The 21,808-nt window shown below is 40.0% G+C and overlaps 1 protein-coding gene across 1 annotated transcript; it reads left to right on the forward strand.

Annotated features, from left to right (window-relative positions):
* The first annotated feature begins 5,714 nt into the window (after positions 1 to 5,714).
* On the forward strand, positions 5,715 to 16,250 carry rcvrn3 (recoverin 3). Its single transcript, XM_048229116.1, has 4 exons — positions 5,715 to 5,813; positions 7,680 to 8,201; positions 15,422 to 15,533; positions 15,984 to 16,250. Exons 2-4 carry the CDS (start codon positions 7,821 to 7,823, stop codon positions 16,067 to 16,069), a joined length of 579 nt encoding a protein of 192 aa, XP_048085073.1. The 5' UTR covers positions 5,715 to 5,813; positions 7,680 to 7,820; the 3' UTR covers positions 16,070 to 16,250.
* Positions 16,251 to 21,808: the final 5,558 nt, after the last annotated feature.

Below are 21,808 nucleotides of genomic sequence, written 5' to 3' on the forward strand. Positions count from 1 at the left end.
ATATTGAAACAAAGCTATTGCATTATAGTGTTCTGCAGGTCTGTCTTGTCTGCTGCATGATCTACGTTTATGTTTATAACAAAATGTTGACTAGATGGATGAAATTCACTGATTTGATATAAGTTGCAAGGATTAAGAAAAACAACCAAACTGATTGTGCATCCTGGAATCCTGCTGTATGTAAAACCACGTTACCCTTTCAATGTAAGTTCCTCTTTCTGTCTAACACCACATGTGTGTGTTTTCCTCTGTCTTACCATAGGTGGAGAATATACACACATACACTCTGCAGAAGGTACACAAGGACAAACTTCAACAGGATTTTGTTAAGCATTTCAGTGCTGCAAGTCTGAAGCATCAAGTACACACCAAAGATATTAGGAGCAACGCTATCAAGCATGGTACCTGATCTCTACCACTAATCAAGACTTCAACAACAATGGGTCAGGGCTACTTTACAGTAATTTGTTAGTAAAGATACATCCCAGACAATCTTAGGTCAAACACTTCCCTTCATTGGACTATATAAACTGCCACTTGTGACTTATAGTTTATTCAACTCTAATACCAGTGTGGGTATTTTATTTAGTAGTATTAATTCAGTCTCTTGAAATCTGAGCAAATCATTTTCATTGCTCATCATGGACCTAGACCATTTCTTGTATTTTAAGAAGCATTTAGCCTCTTTTATAGTATTTTAACAGTGAATATTTTGTCAAATCACATTTGTATGTCTGTTACAATTTTTTTTCTTTTTTTGTGCTAATAACATTTCTTATACATTTTACCATGACATATATCTATCTACAGTGCAACCCGAAAGTTTTCAGACCCTTTCAGTTCCACATTTTGTTATATTTCAGAATCATTTTAAAATGGATTCAATTAATCTTTTTCCTCAATAATCTACACACAGTACTCCAACACTCCACCAAAAAGCAGGTGTTTGGAATGTTTTGGAAATGTATAAAAAAATAAAAAAAGACTGAAATATTCTATTTACATAAGTATTCAGACCCTTTGTTATGACACTTGCAATTGAGCTCTGGTGCATCTTACTTTTATCAATGGTCCTTGAGATGCTTATACAACTTGATTGGAGTCCACCTGTGCCTAAATGAATTCACTGGATATTATTAGGAGAGGCACACAAGAGAATTGTCTGTAGACCTGCAAGACATTGATGTGTGAAGACACAGATCTGTGGAAGGATAGAGAACATTTCTGCAGTATTGAAAGTGCCCCAAAGCACGGTAGCCTCCATTATTCTCAAATGGAAAAATATGTAACAACCAACAGTCATCCTAGATCTGACTCTGTTCAGCCAAACAGTAATGCGGGATGAAGGGCCTTGGTCAAACAGGTAAGGACCCAGTGGTCACTATGAATGAGATCCAGAGTTCCAGAGAAGTGAAAAGAAGGACAAACATCAGTGCAGCTCAGTGCCTGGTTTCTTCCACACGCCGTTGGTAATTCAATTCAAGATAATCTGGAAAATCAGACCAGATGATTTTACTTCTCATGGTCTGTGAGTCTTTCAGGTGCTTTTTGACAAACTCCTGGCAAAAAATGGCTTCCATCTCTCCACTCTACTATAAAGGCCTGATTGGTGGAGAGCTGCACTGATGTTTGTCCTTCTTTACACTTCTCTCATCTTCTCAAAGGAACTCTGGATCTCATTTACAGTGAGCATACTTTGGACTGTTTTTAGACTTTGAATCAACAAACAACAATTCTGAATTCAAGGTCTCAAATTGAAATGAGCGATAATGGTCCCAAATTTAAGGATGTTTCAGAATGTCACACATGCAAAGCATAACCAGCTACAGACAATGAGTGGCAGATGGAGCGTGATGTCACTTATAGGCTATTTTTGAGTCATTGCAAATTTCATATGATGATGCATCATTCCACAAAATAGTTTGTCTTCTCTATTCTGTTATCAAGATATTCAATAGGCTAAACATATAGTCTACCTCAAAGCTTTTAGGCTTATGTCAGTTTGATCAGCTAGAGAGCACTTTCGCCTGAGTTTTCGCAGGAAGTACAGGCGGCGCTGAGCTCTCTTAGCCAATGCAGTGTTGGTGGTCCAGGAGAGGTCTTCACGAGCTCTCCACCACAGCACCGTCGATGGTGACACACAGAGCTATTTTTTGTGATGTCATTTATAGGCTACCAGAGATTGATTTTAAGTCACATCGTTGCAAATTCCATATGATGATGCATCATTCCAAAATGGTTAGATTGTACAGCTGTTAGGCTTGTCATTTTGATCTGTAAAAAATGTCACAAGCAGCCATGCTTAAATTCTGCTCACTGCACATGTATTACAATGTATTATAATATATTATTCAGTATTCATTATTGAATGTTTAGCTGGCATGGTGTTTTTCCCTATCATTCTATTTTTAAAGCAGGCCTACCTGCCAGCATTTAATTGGGCTACAGGTTTTCTACTGGAGTAGCATGTTTGCACGGGCACGGCAATGTAAATGAAAGAGGGACAGAGAAAGAGAGAACCATGTATTTCCTTCCATGACCCACAGGTGGAGACACCGCTCCCTGACATCTGAAGTGTCAGTACTAGTGTTGGCTCTTAAAGAGCACATGCAGCCTGCAGCTCTTTGTGGTGTTTGCCAGACCCAAATAACCCTTTGCGTACCACCACACTGCCTCAGTTCATATCAGACCACTATCTGAGAATACTGGGCCGGACTTTTTCTAACTGACAATTAATTAAAAGCAGAAAAGGAGGAGCACTCATCACAAATGCCAATCGTGTCTGTAACAGTGTTTCTGTACCTACAAGTGAAAACTTGGCTTAAGTGTGGTGACTCCAACCAATGCCACTCACCTGCGGGCTGGAGGCGGATAATGACAGCATGCAAGTCAAAGAAAGACCTGAGCTGCAAGGGTCACAGATGAGAGGAAATAAATAGAAGCAGGCTCTATGCTGAGACACTCTGCGCGGGGGTTTTCTAGCTCTAATCTTGTTGTTGAGATTTGCAGAGTAATGCTGTTAGTTGCTGTCTGCCAGGTATCATGGCTCCTCGACTCTCCCTGTTAGCACCCTGCCCTGACACAAACCCAAACATTCTTAGCAAAGTTTGCAGCTGCTGGTTGCAGTCTTTACAGTGTTCAGAAAACCAACCTCCAGTAGACCTACCATAGTGCCCAGACAGCGATTGAAAGGAATGACTGTTCGATCTGTCAAACTCAAGCAACTCCATCCAACCACCATCAACAAACACAGACAGATGATCCAACTGTTTGGTGTTGGAGTTGGCTGGCATTTGGCTTGGCAGTGCACGACTACCCCCCACCACCACCACCACCACACACATACACCTTGTGGTGTTGGCCTTGCCTACTCGAACGTTTCCTCCTCCTCCTCCTCCTTCTCGTGCTGTTGCTCTGCTACTTTGGCTGACACTCCTGTGGTCCTTACACAGCATTTCTCTGGTGTCATTTGAGTAGAGTTGGCATATCTGCAGTCATTAGCCCTGCACACTTGTAGTGAGTAGGATAAGCATGCTTCCTTTGCTTGACCTTACTGTGTGTGCTTCCTCCGTTTCTCTGTCTGTCTCATCTGCCAGTTACCTTTTTGTATCCTCTCTATACCTGACAAGCCACTGTTTTCTCAGATTAGATGTTTTTTTCACACTGTAGGGACTTTTTGTAGATACTACTGTAAACCTTTTGTTAAACCTTTTCTTAAAGTTCCTAAAACCTTTTGCATGTTTGCGTTGCATGGATGGGGGCGATTGTAGTTTCTCTGGCCGCAGTTCCTGTAACCATTTTAGCTTTACTGTTCATACTCTCCTCTCATCTCCTCCCCTGCTGCAGTCCAGGGGGGCATGATTTTCAGGTCGTTTCCCGGGATATGTGTCAAAGGTCAGGTTTGTCCTTGGTTATTCCAGGACCCAGTGCAGAGTTATAAGTCAAGACCAGTTAGGATAGAAAGGATCCTAATCTGATAAGTATGTCTTAAGGAGTATTTGTTGTCGGAGTAAAGTCCCTCCTCTGAAAAATGAGAAGTAGAAAAGAAAATAATGCATGGTGCATCATGGGAGATGAGCTCAGAAAAGGAACAGTTTTTATTTAATGTTCAGATAAGGATTGCAAACTAGCATCAAGTAAAGGATCAGCAGAAATGATTCATTACAGTTTTTTACAACTGTTTACACACATTTTCAAAACTCTGTGTCTATTTTTCAAAACTCCACACACAAAACCCACAAATGCTCACACAAAATGCAAAATGCCTCAAATCTCCAGCAAAATGACACACAACATTCAATATGTCCCCTCACATTATAAACACTTTTGTAATAATATTACATTTTGGATATATCATGTACACACTGTTGCTCAAAACCTAAAGCTCTTCTGTCTTTCATGGGCTATACTGTATGTATTTCCATACAAGAGTGAAAGTTACGGTATCTACAGAGAGAAGTTGAAATACAACATAAAAATGCAAGCAATATTGAAACCAAAAATAGGGATTTTTCCCAAATAATTTGCTGTTGCAAATACAGTATGCAGCCAACAAAAAAAAAATACAATGACCACCAGATGTACATGGAGTTGTGAAAACGCTGATTTTGCCTAAGACGGAAATGACTGACTATCAAATTACTTGGGGGGATAAGTGACGATAAGTGATGGCATCATCCACGCCCACTTTCTCCTGGTATGCAAACTGTAACGAATCTAGTGCATGGCGTACCTGGGGTCTGAGCATACCTAAGACACATCGCTCCATTGTCTTCATCACATGTTATGTAAGAGCGACAGGTCTGTAGTCATTAAGCTCACTAGGGTGTGGCTTCTTAGGGACAGGGGTAAGACATGATGTCTTCCACAGTGTTGGAACTTGTCCAAGGCGTAGGCTCAAATTGAAGATGTGCTTCAGTGGCTCAGTGGCTTACTAAGGTAATGATTGGATGGTGTTCAGTAAAGTAATGAGTGTTTACACATGAGAGAGAGTGAAGCACTGGTGATTTAGTGTGGCATTTTGATGGGTTGTGTTTGAACAACAAACTCAAGTGACTTCCTGTTAGATTTTTGTGTGTTAGGTAGAAAATTGTGTGTGGTGTTTTGCAGATTTGGTGTGAGGTTATGATTGGAATACATGTTTAGAAAATTGTGTGACAAGCAAAGATGTAGTGTGTAAGCAGTTGAAAAAAGCAAGAAGTATTTTTCAACTTTGTGTAATCAGATGGATTGTATTAATGATTCCTTCATTTCCATAAAATAACATCACATATTTGGCCAATTAAGGAAAAAAGTTAATGCTGAAACATGCCAGTTACAAGGTCAAAAAGAGAACCGCTGATGAAACCAGTAAGTATCCGTGTAGTGAGATGAACTCTAAACTGGAATGAAGGTTAAACAGTGAGACACAAAACCTTTTCTCTCTGGTCTATACTGGGATCCAACTTAAAGGTTGAAAGCAGTGTAAAGGTCTTAAAATACCTTACAAAGACCAACCTCAGCTTAACTTAATAAGATCTAATTAGTGCTCGTGCAAATACGTTTGTGCTGGAGTCGAAATGAGATGAGCCTGCAGAACCTGAAACTAATACCAAAATGCTTCATTGTTTTTTTTAAGGTTTGAACCTCCAAGTGGTCCAGGGTAGAGAGACCAGCATAAGAAGTTCGCATTGGGTCTCAGCCTCCTTGGCCAATCCTACTTAATTGACTTACCTCAGCAAGCTAGGGTGGAGCAATATCTCTCCACAGTTCTCCAATTCATCTATTGCAGATTGTACCTTTGAATCTTTGCCCGTGCTTGTGGTTTTACTCAGGTAAGGGATTTCTTGGCAAGAGTGCTGATCATTAATTAATTGTTTCTATGTAAGTTGCTGAACCCACTGTTCTTCCACCTAGTTCTGACCTCTATAGTTCCTCCTACCTCTGCTCTTGAAAGGTAACATCTACCATATCTAATCTAGCTTTAGCTGTTTTCTATTTTGCTCTCTGTTATATTTTCCTGCATTGTTAGGCCTACTTGTTTTATGTTCAGCCGGTCAAAGACAAAAATGCTTAGGCCTAGTCTTATTTTGACAGACATGACACATGCTCCAATTTACCATATAGCAATCTGGATAGCATGACCTAGAAAACAGATTTTGCTTCTCATTTGTTCTAAGTGTGTGTAGCCTACCTTACTCATGGCTTCTGACAGGGAGTGTGACTGTAACACCCTGTAGTTAATTATTCTAGCTAAATCACTGGATGGCTGGAACTGATAAAACCTACTGGATCAGATGTTTGCATTCAGTTGCAATAATAAATCAATAATAGGCTACGTTTTATTTAGGCTATATAGCGCCTTTATCAAACTCAAGGTCGCTTTACAGACCTCTAGAGTAAACTCATCGAACTGCCTGCTAATTAAGTCAGCGTTTTACCAGTGGCATGGACATAATTGCACTTCATTGCAGTCATGCGGGGTAGATGTGAGGGCAGTAGGCCAAATGGTTTCCGCAGCTTTGGCAATGATGACTACATCTGGGATTTCCTCCTCGTTGTCTGTCTTTTATGGAATAACGTGAATGGAAGATAAATCATTCATTTCGAAAAGATGACTAATTGTTCATCAAGACATGGTATGGCAAGGCATGACTGAGCAGACAGACTGAGTTTGATGTGCCATTACACATCATTGCTTGTTTTTCAGAATTTGTTGAAGAAAGTCAGACACATAGACCATGTTGAATAAACATTTTAAATCCCTCATGGTCAGTGGCTTCCCACAAAGGATGATTTCACTTGTGGCAGCGCACTTCACCAAACTGCTCACTAGGAGGCGGTAAAGTATAAGATTTACCAGAGCCGTATAGAGCTCTGAGATTTACTCATGAACACAGCCTGCTCTGTCAAGATGTGTTATACACACAGTCTTTGGCGCTGGGTAAACCTGGTAAGGCTAACATTTGTTTCAGATTATTAGCCCATAAGTCATTTGCAAAAGAGACCTTGTAGTTAGGCTACTGTGAAAGACCACAGGTTATGATTGTTGCAGAAGATTAATTGTATCGGTGGACATAATGCAAACATCTGATACTGATATAACCCTGCTGTTTAGTTCGTAAAATTAATTTTTAGATTACCATAGTGAATCAGGTGTGCGTCTAGATTTCTAGGCTAGGTCTGGGTAGCTAAACTAAGAACTTGTTTACATGTTTACATGAAGCTCGGCGAAATATGTGTGTAATAATGAGTAACTGACATTATATTTCATACTTTAGATATTCGTTGAAGATGCCATTGAAGCATTCTTTTTGTTTGGCATTTTGAATAGCATTTGCTGCACCAATAAAATCAGCATAATGAGAATTTAATTAATAATTATATTTAGAATTATACTTTAGGAACACAATAGTTAAATAGGTTGATCCTGTCAACTTACTCCTGACATGGGGGAAGTTGAACCAAAATATGACTTTTTTGAGAGACTTCATATTTTGTTGTCTAGGCACACTGCCAATGTTTTAGTTGATGGCACACATCCTGAACTTGCCTTATTATTATTTCTTCCTCATACCACATTGGGAATATGTCAACTGGAGTAAAAAACTACTCCCACTGCTGCTGACTCGGTATCCATTTCGCCACCTTTATTTTTTCATCATTTGTATGTGTGTGTGTTTTTTCTTTTTTTTTTACAGATTCACCTTGAGGAAACCAGGCTGGCGGTCTGAGGCGCACTGCAGATGCCTGTTGTCAGACAGGTCTTTTGAGAATTTCTGTGGAGAGTCAAACACAGACGTCAGAAATATAGGCACCAACGATCAGACTCAGACTAGGTCATGGGTAATGCAAAGAGCGGAGCTGTGTCCAAGGAGCTTCTGCTGGACCTGAAGCTTACCACCAAGTTCAGTGAGGCCGAGATCACACAGTGGTACGAAAACTTCCAGAAGCAGTGTCCGAGCGGACGCATCACACCGGCCGAGTTTGAGGCCATTTACTCTCGATTCTTCCCGGAGAGCGACGCCAAGAGCTACTCCCAGCATGTCTTCCGCTCCTTCGATACCAATGACGATGGCACGCTGGACTTCAGAGAGTACATCGTGGCCCTACACATGACCTCGTCTGGCAAGATGACGCTGAAATTGGAGTGGGCCTTCTCACTGTTTGACGTGGACAAGAATGGATTTCTCACTAAGTCAGAAGTCTGTGAGATATGCCAGGTAGGCTTTGATATAGGCTCTCTCAGATAGGGAAAACACTGAAACCTATGGTGAGAATAATAACTAAATCTAGATACAGAGTTTGCTCGATGGTGTTTTACCCACCGTCGACTTCAAGGCAGCGGTACGACCGTCGACTTCAAGGCACCTTACCCTAACCCTAACCTTAACCCTAACCCTAACCCTTACCCTTGCCTAACCCTAGTGCCTTCCATGCAGTGCTGCCTGGAAGACAACATTGGGGGCTTAAAACACCAAACACCACAGAGGCTCTACTAGTAGGTGAGCTTCAGTGGTGGTTTGTTAGAACAATTTATTTATGCATGTATTTAGCTGATGCTTTTATCCAAAGCAACTTACCAATTGCAGGGGCCAGAGCACAACGGTGACTGCTGGGAATTGAACCAAGGTCCTTTTAGGCAAGTCCCTCCACTCGGCAGTCATATTGCAACACTTTTTGGGCACTTATCGGGCATCTATTTCGGCCGAACTGCGCGTGCACAAGGCTTCACGACACCAAATTCGCTCCAGCGGCAAGATCACAACACATGATTGGCACAATGTTTTCACAACACACCACATGATTGGCACAATGTATTTTTTGAGTGCTATCCTCATTAGAAAGTCTCTGATTTAACCCACGACTTTTGTGGCTACAGTATACAAGCCACTAGCCTGGGTTTTCCCATGCTGCCTTGTGTTATTCACGCTGCTAGGCAGCCTGGATTCCATGGACTTCGTTTTCACCTCAATGAAGGAACCAATCACAGAACGGAGGGGGTACAGCAAGACGATGACGACACACCGAAGCAGTTATGAGCTACATACAGAGGCATTTGATAGAATGCGCCCAATAAACGGCTCTGGGTATTCGTAAACCACGTTTCAAATACGAGAAAATGAACAGTTCCCAGACCCCATCTTAATAAGATGAGGTCTGGCGTTAGCCAGGCTAGCAAGCCACAGTATACACTACCCCAGAAAGAAAACAGAATAAATACAACAGGTTATACTGAGTCCAGTTTGTCAGTTTATCAGTTAGTCAGTAGATAGTTGACAATTTGAAGGTGGAAGAAATGGAAAAAAACAAGCAGCACTTTTTTATCACTTTTTTATTATGGTGCACCAATTGGGGCGTTAGATTCACATGTCCACTATACTTTTGCACTTTTTTATCACCAATTGGGGCGTTAGATTCACATGTCCACTATCCTTTTGCACTTTCTCTGCCTAGCGAGGGCTGTGTAGCACACAACCCTCATAGCGGAGAGTCCCGTGACGTGCCAGAAGTACGGTATTTGGTCAAGCGCAGAGGCTGTTGCTGCTCTGATGTCAGCACTGAGATCAGTTGCAAGCATGTTACTTAACAACAACACAGACTTAAACGGCAACAGCTGGTTGGCACATGTGTGCCGAGAGAACACACAGAGCGAAAGACTTGGTGCTCCCTAAATTAATTGAGCAACCAACCCACAGACAGAAAATGAAAGTCCAAAAAAGTGCTGCTTTTTTACCCAACAAAATGACTGATAACGTATCCCGTTGCGACACCTATAGTGACTGGTTGAGCCAGTGTGTGGAAGGTTTAGATTAGAGGAGCTCTTGATTGCGAAAGCTTTAATAAGCCGCACACAAGTAACTCCCATGGAGTTAATCTTGGCAAGAGCCAGAGGAAAGTCAGGGATAAATATAGGGAACATGGCAAGTGGCACAAAATGGTGGGTCCACTCGATTACACAAGCCTCTTAGACTTTCATCCCATCATTATATGTGACGAGACAGAGTGAACTGATAAAGAAATGTTTCAGCAGCAATTTTGCATAACATTAATGAAGGTCTGCTAATTGGACTCTAGCCAAGAGGCCATCACACTAATAGTTTATTAGACACAATTACAGTTTGATTATCACATCTTCGATACAAGTGAAATATGGAGGCCATTTGGCAATACATAAAATCTGCTTCTTGACATGTTCACCAGTCTGTTGAATGCAGATCAAGATTGGCATGGGTGTTGGTGACACATGGGTTTGGCAAGAACTGGCTTTATGTGTGCCAAACTCTACAAACTCTATCTATGAGGACAAAAACACAGCAAAAGCAACAGAGCAAAGGCAGAGATTATTATAAAGCTAGAGAAATATCAACTGGGATAAAAAAAACATATTTCACTATATTTAGGGACAGAGACAAAAAATTCTAAATGACCTGAAAAGAACCTGATGAGAAGCCTCTAGCCTGCTTTTATAAATGATGGTTCCGGCTCAGCATTCTGTGACAGTGTGGTTCGAGTTTGATCAGCCTCACTGAATTGTGCTACAGAAATACCTAACTAACTAAATATAACATTATTATTGGAATTGTTATTACTGACCTAAACTGACTGCCCTCCATTGGAAATCACAGTATGGCTAACATGGTGTAAGAAGGACATTACACAATACTTTCATCATGTGGATTTGCCAGTAGTGGTAAAGCATCATTATGGTGTTTCTCCTGCATTAACTTGTTGTTATGTAAAGGTAGTGGGTATTGCTTTTATCCAAAGCAGCTATCAAAGACTCGCAGTGGTCAGAAATTAAACTCTGTGCGACTTAAGCGTGTATTGTTGACGCTACCCGCTGCCTTACCAAACCCATGCTAGACTTATCATTCGTAATGTCAAATAAGTGTATAAGTATATATACTATTTTGATCCCGTGAGGGAAATTTGGTCTCTGTATTTATCCCAATTCGTGAATTAGTGAAACACACTGAGCACACAGTGAACACACAGTGAGTTGAAGCACACACTAATCCCGGTGCAGTGAGCTGCCTGCAACAACAGTGGCGCTCGGGGAGCAGTGAGGGGTTAGGTGCCTTGCTCAAGCGCACTTCAGCCGTGCCTACTGGTAAGGGTTTGAACCGGCAACCCTCCGGTTACAAGTCCGAAGCGCTAACCAGTAGGCAACGACTGCCCAAAATGTACACATAAAAGAAGAAAATGTTAATGCTCCTAATAGTCCAAGAGCATTAGCTCAAAGTTGAGTCAAACCCGGAACAAATTTGTAACAAGCTGAATTTTGCAGGATATGTTCAGAATACCTTTAGGAATAACATACTAAAAGTCCCCGTGAATCCCCCTTGTGCTTTCTGAGATATTCAAGATAAAAATGTTAAAATATATGTTTTCTCATACAAGGAATCCAAATTCACCATTGACACACTGCTAAAATTAAAGTTAACCAAGATTACCAGGTCATTAATGTGACAATGACACGAAATTCACATAGTGTAGGCCTACCCATTTAAGCCCATTTGTAACTTTGAAGTCATTTTTTAGAAAAAGAGGGGCCTGTCTAATGCTATTCATTATTTTGTCTAATCACATAATGTCTTTATTATATGTTAATTTTTATTTGGCACCAATCACATTTGTCAATATTGAATAAGGCTCGCTTACACCTGTGCAGTCTCAAGGAGGCTCAGATAAAGTCGCTTCAAAACTTTGGAGTTTTCGAACCCCTCAGATAGAGCCTCTTTTCAATTATTTTCAGTCACTGACTTAGTAGGCTATGTAGATTCATATTATGTAAATTCGGAAATTATTGTTTATTGTTTTTTGTGTATAAACAGCAGAGATGGGAAGTAACGAAGTACAAATACTTCGTTACTGTACTTAAGTAGATTTTTCAGATATTTTTACTTTACTTTACTATTTATTTTGGAGGAGACTTTTTACTTTTACTCCTTACATTTTTAACACGAATATCAGTACTTTCTACTCCTTACATTTTACAAAACTGGCTCATTACTTTAGTTTCAAATAATTTCAGTGGAGTTACCTTTATTATTGTTCGCGTCATCATTAGCGGATGGGAATATACGTTGCACGCACCAAAGATTACTCGACAGATTTGGGAGGCATTCATTCGTGGCAAATCATTGCAGCTTGATGGCAGTAATGTTAACGTTAGCAGGTAGTAGTATGTCTCAATTAAATTTAGTCAAAAATGCCCTCCTCCTCTCCTCGCCTTTTGCCGCTTAACTTCTAGCTGCAGTGTAGCCTACTGTATATCCTTAGCAATAAGTAGATGCAGCATGGGTCTTGAACAGGGATATAGTGGAGGCTAAACGCAGTTTACCCACCTCTGAAATTTCAGAAATAGTTTATCCACCTCTTATTAGAATTTATCCACCTCTCAAAAGAGTTTATTCACCAATTACAACTGTTTACATGTAAAAGTCACACTGTATTATCCACAATAACAATGTACTGTAGCCTACACTCATCAACACCCTATGAACCAATGCCACTTGTATTGTTATAAACATTGGACAATAACCTCCACCACCATCAAACATGTTCTAAAGGCCTTTTCTAAAAATCTAACACCGCATGGTGCAGTCCACCTTACCGTAATCACAGAATTCATAGTTATAGTCATAGACTGGCACTCTTGCACTCTAGTAACATTGTGGTCCAGGTACTGTTGCATAAAAAATGGTTGTCATTCACAAGACTACTTTTACTTTTATACTTTAAGTTCATTTCCAAGCGTGTACTTTGTTACTTTTACTTGAGTAAAGAAGTTAAATCAGTACTTCTACTTTTACCAGAGTATTTTTTAACACAAGTATTTCTACTTCTACTTGAGTAAGGGAAGTGAGTACTTTTGCCATCTCTGATAAACAGGTAGTTCATTGTCATTTTTTACCATTTAGCTTTATGCAAAAAGATGAGTTATGCTAGTTAGCGTAGTGAGCAAACCATTAGTCAATACATGTAGCCCTACTGATAGATACACTGCTTAAAGATTAAAAATGTTGAGTATACAAACTAAATGTTTTCCGATTCATTTTACATAAATCTTCAAATTAAAACACAAATAAGGATTTGGATGGGTGAAATATGGTCAAGAAATGCCTTTTTCCAAGGTTAAATGGTACAGTGACCCAAAAAACAGCTAGCGTAAGCTAACTTTGAATAAGAATTCCTTGTTAATTCAGAAAGTTTGGCAAAAGAAATAACTATGACAGTTACAAGGATACAAGGAAGTTTATTGTCACATGCATATAGTTACTGGAAGTAAGAAATGCAGTGAAATTATGTCTGGTGTCAGCCTATTTGTGCATTAATGGGGGAGGGGGTAGTAGATTAAGTGGCAAGGGCTGCATAAAAAAGGTGGGGGAGGATTGGGATTGGGTGGGGGCACCAACAAGGAGCACCCAAGAGCAACAGGGGCAAGGAAAAACTCCCTTACCAAGGAAGAAAACCTTGGGCAGATCCACGGCTCAAGGGGCTAACCCAACTGCCAGGGTCTTGGTGTGTGTGTTGGGGGATGACAGGGGAGATGGGATAGTGTGCTGTGTATGTGGGGAGAGGGCAGTGTGCAATATGTGTGTTGGAGAAGCTTCCTCATGAGACAATGTGCTGTGTGTATTGGGGGCAGTGTGCTGTAAGTATGTTGGGGATGTGTGTTGGAGAAGCTTCCTGATGAAATAATGTGCTGTGTATGTGGGGGCAGGGACTTACTATTGCAAGCAGAGTACTGTATGTAATGTATGTGAGTGATGACAGTGAAGATGTGTGTGTGGGGAGGAGGGGAGTGGAGCAGTGACTGTGTGTGTGTGTGTGTGTAGTGTGTAGGTGGGTAGGTGGGGGCAGTGTGCTGTAAGTATGTAGAGGATGTGTGTTGGAGAAGATCCTGAAGACAATGTGCTGTGTATGTGGGGCAGTGTGCAGCAAGTATGTAGAGGAGGCTTACTGTAGCAAGCAGTGTGCTGTATGTATGTGAAGTGATGACAGTGATGATGTAAGTGTGTGTGTGTTGGGGGTCAGGGACTTACTATTGCAAGCAGAGTACTGTATGTAATGTATGTGAGTGATGACAGTGAAGGTGTGTGTGTGGGTGGGAGTGGAGCAGTGACTGTGTGTGTATGTGTGTAGTGTGTGTGTGGGTAGGTGGGGGCAGTGTGCTGTAAGTATGTAGAGGATGTGTGTTGGAGAAGATCCTGAAGACAATGTGCTGTGTATATGGGGGGCAGTGTGCAGCAAGTATGTAGAGGAGGGCTGTATGTATGTGAAGTGATGACAGTGATGATGTAAGTGTGTGTGTTGGGGATGGGGGTGGGGTGGGGTGGGGGGGGGGGGGGAGAAAGGCTAGGCAATCAAGGACATGGGTAGATGGAGGAGAAATCAAAAATAATAAATAAAAAGTGTGCAAAAGTTGGAGAAAGTCAGATATGTGTGTGTGTGTGTGTGTGTGTGTGTGTGTGTGTGTGTGTGTGTGTGTGTGTTTTGGCGTGTGATGAAATAAGAAAATAAATAAAAGGTCTGTAGCATAGGGAGAGGGATGTAAAAGTGCTAAAAGTCTTGTAGGTGTGTGTGGGTGTGTGTGTGTGTGGGGTCATGAGTGCTGAGGAGTGAATGAGTGCAAAGTCAGTATAGTGTGAGTTCAGAGTTGGGAAATGTTTGAGAGTGCTGAGGAGTGAATGTGTGCAAAGTCAGTATAGTGTGAGTTCAGAGTTCGGATGGCCTGGGGATAAAAACTTCTCCTGAGTCTCTCAGTTCTGGCTTTGTGACTACATAGGCGTCAGTTTTAAAGCATATTTAGGCTACAGGCATTTCTGTGTACATTTGATCATGTTTATACACCATCTTAGTGTCTATGAAAAATATGTGAACTTAGAAGGTTCAAATCTCTCATGTTGTGAGCGACTTGAGTGATAAAAACGACAGACTTATTATTTATACTGAAGAATCAACACCAATTTCTGATGATGAGGATGATGACTGAAGTGATTTATTATTATGAAATGTCTCCATTAAAAAAACTAATGATGAAATTGACTTACCCTAAAAAACATATTTTGACCTTTTAATTGCATTTGTATCAGGTTTTAAGCCTGAGATACGGAAAAATCTCCAAATGGCGGCCATTTTGGACGGCATCTTGAATATCTCAGAGAGCACAACGGGGATTCACGGGGACTTTTAGTATGTCATTCTTAAAGGTATTCTGAACGTATCCTGAAAAATTCAGCTTGTTACTAATTTGTTCCGGGTGTAACTCTATTACTGCTGGACTATAAATGAAAACCCATATTTCTACCTGTTGCAAGCATAGAACAAACCATCAAGCATTCTATTAGATTTGAACATGTAGATGATTGTCACAAATACTGTATGAAGTGTAGTTTATAGCTACACCCATTTCATGTTAAACATTTCCACACAGGCAATCTTCAAGCTGATTCCCAAAGACAAAGTCGCAGACCTCCCAAATGATGAAAACACTGCAGAAAAGAGGGCAGACAAACTCTGGGGATTCTTTAAAAAGGATGAAAAGGGTAAGATATTATTATGGCAAAGCATATTTTACAGTCAAAGGAAAACTATTAAATGTTTTATAGTCAAAATAGGAAAAATTCTGCTTAGAGAACAAGTCATGTGCAATAAGGTTTCTTAAATGTAGCACATATTTTCTTTTAATACATGATATTCAAATAAATTCAAATATACCAAAATATCTTCTTATTCTAAATCCCTGAATATATGGAATTAAATTAGACTCAAATGTTTTGTGTGTATCTTTTTGAAAATGTAGAAATTATTTGTAACTGTAAAACACACGTAAAAAACATCTGAGTCTAATTTAATTCCATATGAATCCACATTTTTGGGTGAATGAGCAAACATACAAATCATATGCAACAGCCATGCACATGCTATTAGTCTGACAGAGTGCTGATGTATTAATTAATCATTAATTAATCATGTCTCTTTTTGTATCATCACAGACAGAGTTGCTGAGGGAGACTTTATCGATGGCGTAATGGCGAATGCTGATGCGATGCGGCTTATTCAGTATGAACCTAATAAGTAAAGAGTCGAGACCTTTCCATTCCTAAATGCTATTATTGACACAAATAGACTTGCAAGTGCTTGCATAGTATAGTAAGATCTTAGTGTGATTATCGAAGATCTCATTGTAAATACTGTATATATTTCCAAACTCCAGGGTGCATAAAATAGCAAGATTTTTATGCTCAAACATTTTGTATTCCTATTCTCTTTGGAACCACTTTTCTTTCAGTTTGACAAGTCATTTGTGGGATTCATTATTATTTTTTTTTTTTTTTTTACATTGATTTGTGTACCCAAGCAGGCTAGATTTCCATCTTACGTTCTGTTCACAAATCCACAACTTTCACCTTCACAGTCTTCTGTTAGAATCTACATAGCTAGTTTGATGTATTCTGTTAAGAAAGACAATATTTCAGCTCTTAAAAATACTTACTGTCTATATGAAAGATTTATATAGTCATTTTATAGTAGTGTACAATACTTCTATGATATTCTGTAATAGTTTTATAATATCCTTGCCTTCTATAGTGTTACTATAGTGTTACTATAGTACTATAAGATTAGTATAATATTTTGTAAGATTCTTATAGTTCTTTATCATAAGGACTTATCTGTCATGTACTGTATCTGTTATTTATGACCGCCGCGCAGCGAAGCGGCGGTCATATAGGTTTAGTCAGATTTTTCTTTTTTTTTTCTTTTTCGCATGTCCAAATTTCCGTCAAGGATTCCCAGGACACTGTAAGACCGGGGTACACGAAACTTGGTGGGCATATAATCCCACATGGATAGCATGGAACCTCCTGTTTTTGTTTTGATCTGTAGCCCCCCCGCTGGACTGGACCCCCAGAAAAGAGGGTAGGGCAGACATAGTTTTCTCGAGAACCGTAGGGTTTAGGAGGACCATTTTTTTTGTATGTTGATCTCAAAGGGCCGTGTCAACCCATTCCATTACCACTCATTTCATGTATAGCGCCACCTAGTTAAACACAAAAAAGTAAAAATGAGGTGTTGTAATCGCAGGTATCTGTGAACTAACATAGTCAAAACTGCACGAAATTGGAAGTGTAGGATCATTATGACACCCTCTGAATGCACGCCAAGTTTCGTGGAATTCCATTCATGGGGGGCCACACAATAAATTAATTTATGTTACTATACACCAACTGGCCTGTAGGTGGCCTGAGACAGTTTTCTGTGAATATCTCGAGAACCGTGAGGGCCTAGGAGGTCCACCTTTTTTTGTATGTTGGTCTTAAGGGGCATGTCAACCTATCCCATTACCACTTATTTCCTGTATAAGCTACCTAGTTAAAAATTAAAAAGCAAAACATTAGGTGTTTTCATCACAATATCTCTGGCTGACATGGTCAAAACTAACGAAATTGAAAGTGTAGGATCATTATGACACCCCTCCGAATGCATGCCAAGTTTCGTGGACTTTTCGTTCATGGGGGCCTTACAATAAAATAATTTATGTGTACATTTAGTGCAACATTACACCAACAAGGATTCCCGGGACACTGAAAGACCGGGTACACGAAACTTGGTGGGCATGTAACCCCACATGGATAGCATGGAACCATCGCTTTTGTTTTTGATCTGTAGCCCCCGCTGGACTGGACCCCCGAAAGGAGGGTAGGGCAGACACAGTTTTCTGTGAATATCTTGAGAACCGTAGGGCCTAGGATGACCAATTTTTTGCGTATATTTGCCTCCAGGGGTCATGTAAACCCATTCCATATGCACACATGTGCATAAACAGATACACACGCACACACAAACATTCACAGTAATCCTACGTATGACACATACTCACACAGTAGACATATATGCGCATGCATGCACATGCACACACACAGGCAAATAAACAGGCAAACACACAAGCACATACACATGCACGCACACACACACATAAACATAAACATGTACATGCACACAATTCAAGAATTTCTCAGAATTATGAACAGGCAAGATGGGGGTGGGGTTGTATAAAATGTATATTACATGTGAAATCTATGAACTAATCATGTTTTGGTACTTGTTGTCTAGCAGATACCAGTGAGAATTGAGTGTGCATAATGCAATTCAGTGAGACAGTTAGAATCATATATGCCTTTCAGCGTGACTTATTTTTGTGGAAAACATGTGCTGGACTGGGCGGCGGTCATATTTTGTACCGCTCTGCGGTACATCTAGTCTTATTTATTATCTGTTATCATATCACTGGCTCCATGAGGCAATAGTAAACCTCTGCATATCCTACAGTCAGCAACAGGTAAAACAAGACTGCTGGATGATATTTCATCTGTAATTATACTTTGTCTTTGATCAATGTTATTTTATAACTTTTATAATTTTGTTTTAATATTGTTATTATTTTTAGTGAAAGTAGCAACAACCGGTCAAGTGGTAAATCTGGTCTTAAAGATGAAAGCAATACTACAGGGTTGCCATAAGACAATAGTTTTTTTTCTACCTCTCAAAGAGACAATGAAATATGTGGTCTTATATCTCTTGACTTTGTTAGCGTTTTAGATATGTTGTGTAAAATGAGATTAATGTTGACAAAAATGGATAGGCTGTTTGGGTTTCAACATTTTGTTTGGCTACAAGGAGAACCATTTTCATAGGCATCTACTGTGTGTGTGTGTGTGTGTGTGTGTTTGGGGGTGTTGTTGTGTGTGTGTGTGTGTGTGTGTGTGTGTAAGTGCAACCAAATCACCTCAGGTTTATTATTTATCTGCTGTATTCTTAATTCATGAGACCGAACTATGACTAAATGCTTAACTTGTCTTTATGCACATTTAGCGTTTGGCATAGCAAGCAACAACAAGGTACTCAACCCTAGAGGGATTGTTTTTTTCCCATAATTAAAATGGATGTTGGAAAAAAAAATATAGAGGAGAATCAGAGAGTCTGGTCAGTTGTAAGGGCTGCAATGTAAGTACCTTCTGAAGTTAAGTGGCAACACACTGTAAAGCTGCCACAGTAGTCATTGGAAAAGTTGATTTTGAGATTGTGTATGTTGTCATTCATGTTGTCATTCATAATCCCATGTATTTTTGTAAATTATATACCCTTTGTTCCTCTTTCAAAAAATATAAAGAATTATATTTTGAAATAAAGCTTGTCACCTGGACCCGATTGCTGTTGTCGTGTTGTTTATAGTAACAGGGGTTAAGTGCCTCGCTCACCATATTTTTGTGTAGCTCTATGGTAGTGCATAGATGCAAACTTCTAGGAGTTCAGCCTGTGTGCTGTGAGCTCTATGACTGGGGTGGAGTTCTAGCCTGTGAGTAGCCATACGAACCTTTGGCAAATTTAGGTTGGGTTTTTCAGGCTTAACTCCCATGATAACACTACACACGAACCAATGGTTGTTAAGGTAAGCTCAGCATCAAGCAAGTTCCATAGTTCTGATTCCACATTCTCAGTTCTTAATCCCACAATCAACTCCACTGCATCTGTGACTCTATCCAGTCTCATAGTCAGCTCTTCCTCTTCTTGTCCATCTACCCCGTCCCTTGCTCGGCAACCCCCCACCCTTTTCTCCAGGCCAGGAGAGATTACGCTTGTAATCTTCAACCCAGCGTTCAAAAGCAGCTGTCTCAGTGTGGAGAGGGTCGATTACTGTGATTGTTCCAGCTTGTATCTCAGCTTGGTTTTACAGTGTTTTGTGGTTTTATAATAGACCCTTTCAACTGCATAAACAAACATGTTCGTTCCCAAGGCATTTCCAGTCGCACAGAAAGAAAAACACTGAGCTAATGGTAACTTTGGGTACAAACAAAATAAAAAATAAAAAAAGTATTAAAGCCAACATTTTGTGGAACAATATGTTAAAGTTAGATTCATTTTCATTTCAAATTATCTATTGGTTTTGAACATTTCAACTGAAACCCACTAAGAACTGATTGAAAGGGTCTATATGGTCTTGACAATAAACACCACAAAACTATAGGGCATTCTGGATATGGAGGGATGTTGATTGTTTGTCATTCTGTCTCTGAACTGGCCTAGAAAGGCTCCTGAAGAAAGCAGCAGAGAAGTGGTTTAATCTCATTCATTTGATATAAAATATTTCACATGTACATAATGTGTAAAAACTGGACAGAAATGTGTGTTATTGATTGACAATGAACATTGAACTGGCAGTTTGATGAAACACAGGCAAATTTTACATTTCTTGGCCATTCAGACATTTCTTGGCAAGGTGAGAAAGCAAAAAATACTGGCTCCTGAAATTCTTTTAATCTCTTTTCTCCTGCAATGACAAAGGGGGCCACGGAATAGCTAACCCCTCAACACACTTTCTCAAACAACAGGTAAGTCCTTAGCACAATACCAAGTATGATACAAAAGTTATGACACTTATCAAGCAATGATTTGGCTGTGCATACATTATAATGCAATGAGTGGCAAATACCACTGCTTGGCAACTACGGTCACTTCCTCCTTGAAAGATGTAAATTCATCCATCAATGTTTCACCACATGTACCAAATAAACCATGGCAGAAATCAGAGAAAATGACATTTCACCAGCACATCGTTGCTGCGGTTGTTTTTGTTGGCACTGTGCAGCGCTTAACACCTCAGCAAATGTCCATACACTCTTAAAACGAATATGTTCCAGATAGGGACAATACAGTTTGTGTTGTTTCCTTTTTTTTATTTGTTACACAATGTGTGTTGAAAATAACAAAACAACTGTGTCCAAATAGGGACAACACATTCGTTTTAAGAGTGTACCTTCCTCTTTAACACTTGGTATGACATATAAATAATCAGTAGCTGTAAGAAAAGAATCTGTTATTTCAAAAGGTTTGAGCTGCAAGTAGGCTACAGTATGATACTGTATATCTAAACTGTCACCTACTTCCAACTGTCACCTGCTTCCAACTGTGACACAGAACAGCTGAACAGCAAGACAAGAACAGGAGGGAAGAGTTTTACAAATAAAATAAAAATGGCGACAATTACAACACCTAGAGACACACACCTGGAATGTAGCTAGTACAGTCTCAGAAAAAGAATAATGTTGATCTCCATTTGCCTACTGAGTACTGAACAAAAAATATAAATGAAGGATTTTATTTTATTGGGGCCTGACAGGCATCAAAAACTCATTCTACTGTAACAATGACAAAACCATCTCAGTCAGGACATAGGTCTGCGGTCTTTGTGTGTTGCTACATCTCCAGCCTTTCTTTCTTTTCTCTTGTCTTTTACATTGTTCATTTGTGTTTCAAACACACTTATCCCACACTTATCCCGCAGTCTGCATGGGGGTAGAAGAGAGATACCTGCAGACAGAGTCAGAGAGTCCCAGCAGTCTGTGTTTGTGTCTGTCTTCCAAGGGCGTCGGACTGGGGGTACAACCAGTACTGATTACTAGGGCCCCAAGGGGAGGGAGGGCCGTTGACAAGTCTGGAATATATTTTATTATATTTATTATGGGGCCCAATCAGGAGTGCTTATGCATAGTGCCCAGGATCTTGTGCTACGCCCCTGCTGTCGTCTGCACTTTGCCTTCTAGGTTCAGTCGTTCAGACTCACCCACCAGAGAAGTCCCCCAAGTCTTTTTGGTTTCTCTTTGAACTATCAACTGTCTCGTCTTTTTAAACATCACCCTCTCCATATCTCCTCACACCACTTGTCTCTCACTGTTCCGTTCTCTTGTCTTTTCTTCTCTTGTCTTCTCTTGTCTTGTCTTCTTTTCTCTTTTTGTTCTCTTCTCTTTTCTTCTCTTCTTTG

Source organism: Alosa alosa, chromosome 20, assembly GCF_017589495.1.
Source record: "Alosa alosa isolate M-15738 ecotype Scorff River chromosome 20, AALO_Geno_1.1, whole genome shotgun sequence".
Classification (NCBI taxonomy): Eukaryota; Metazoa; Chordata; class Actinopteri; order Clupeiformes; family Clupeidae; genus Alosa; species Alosa alosa.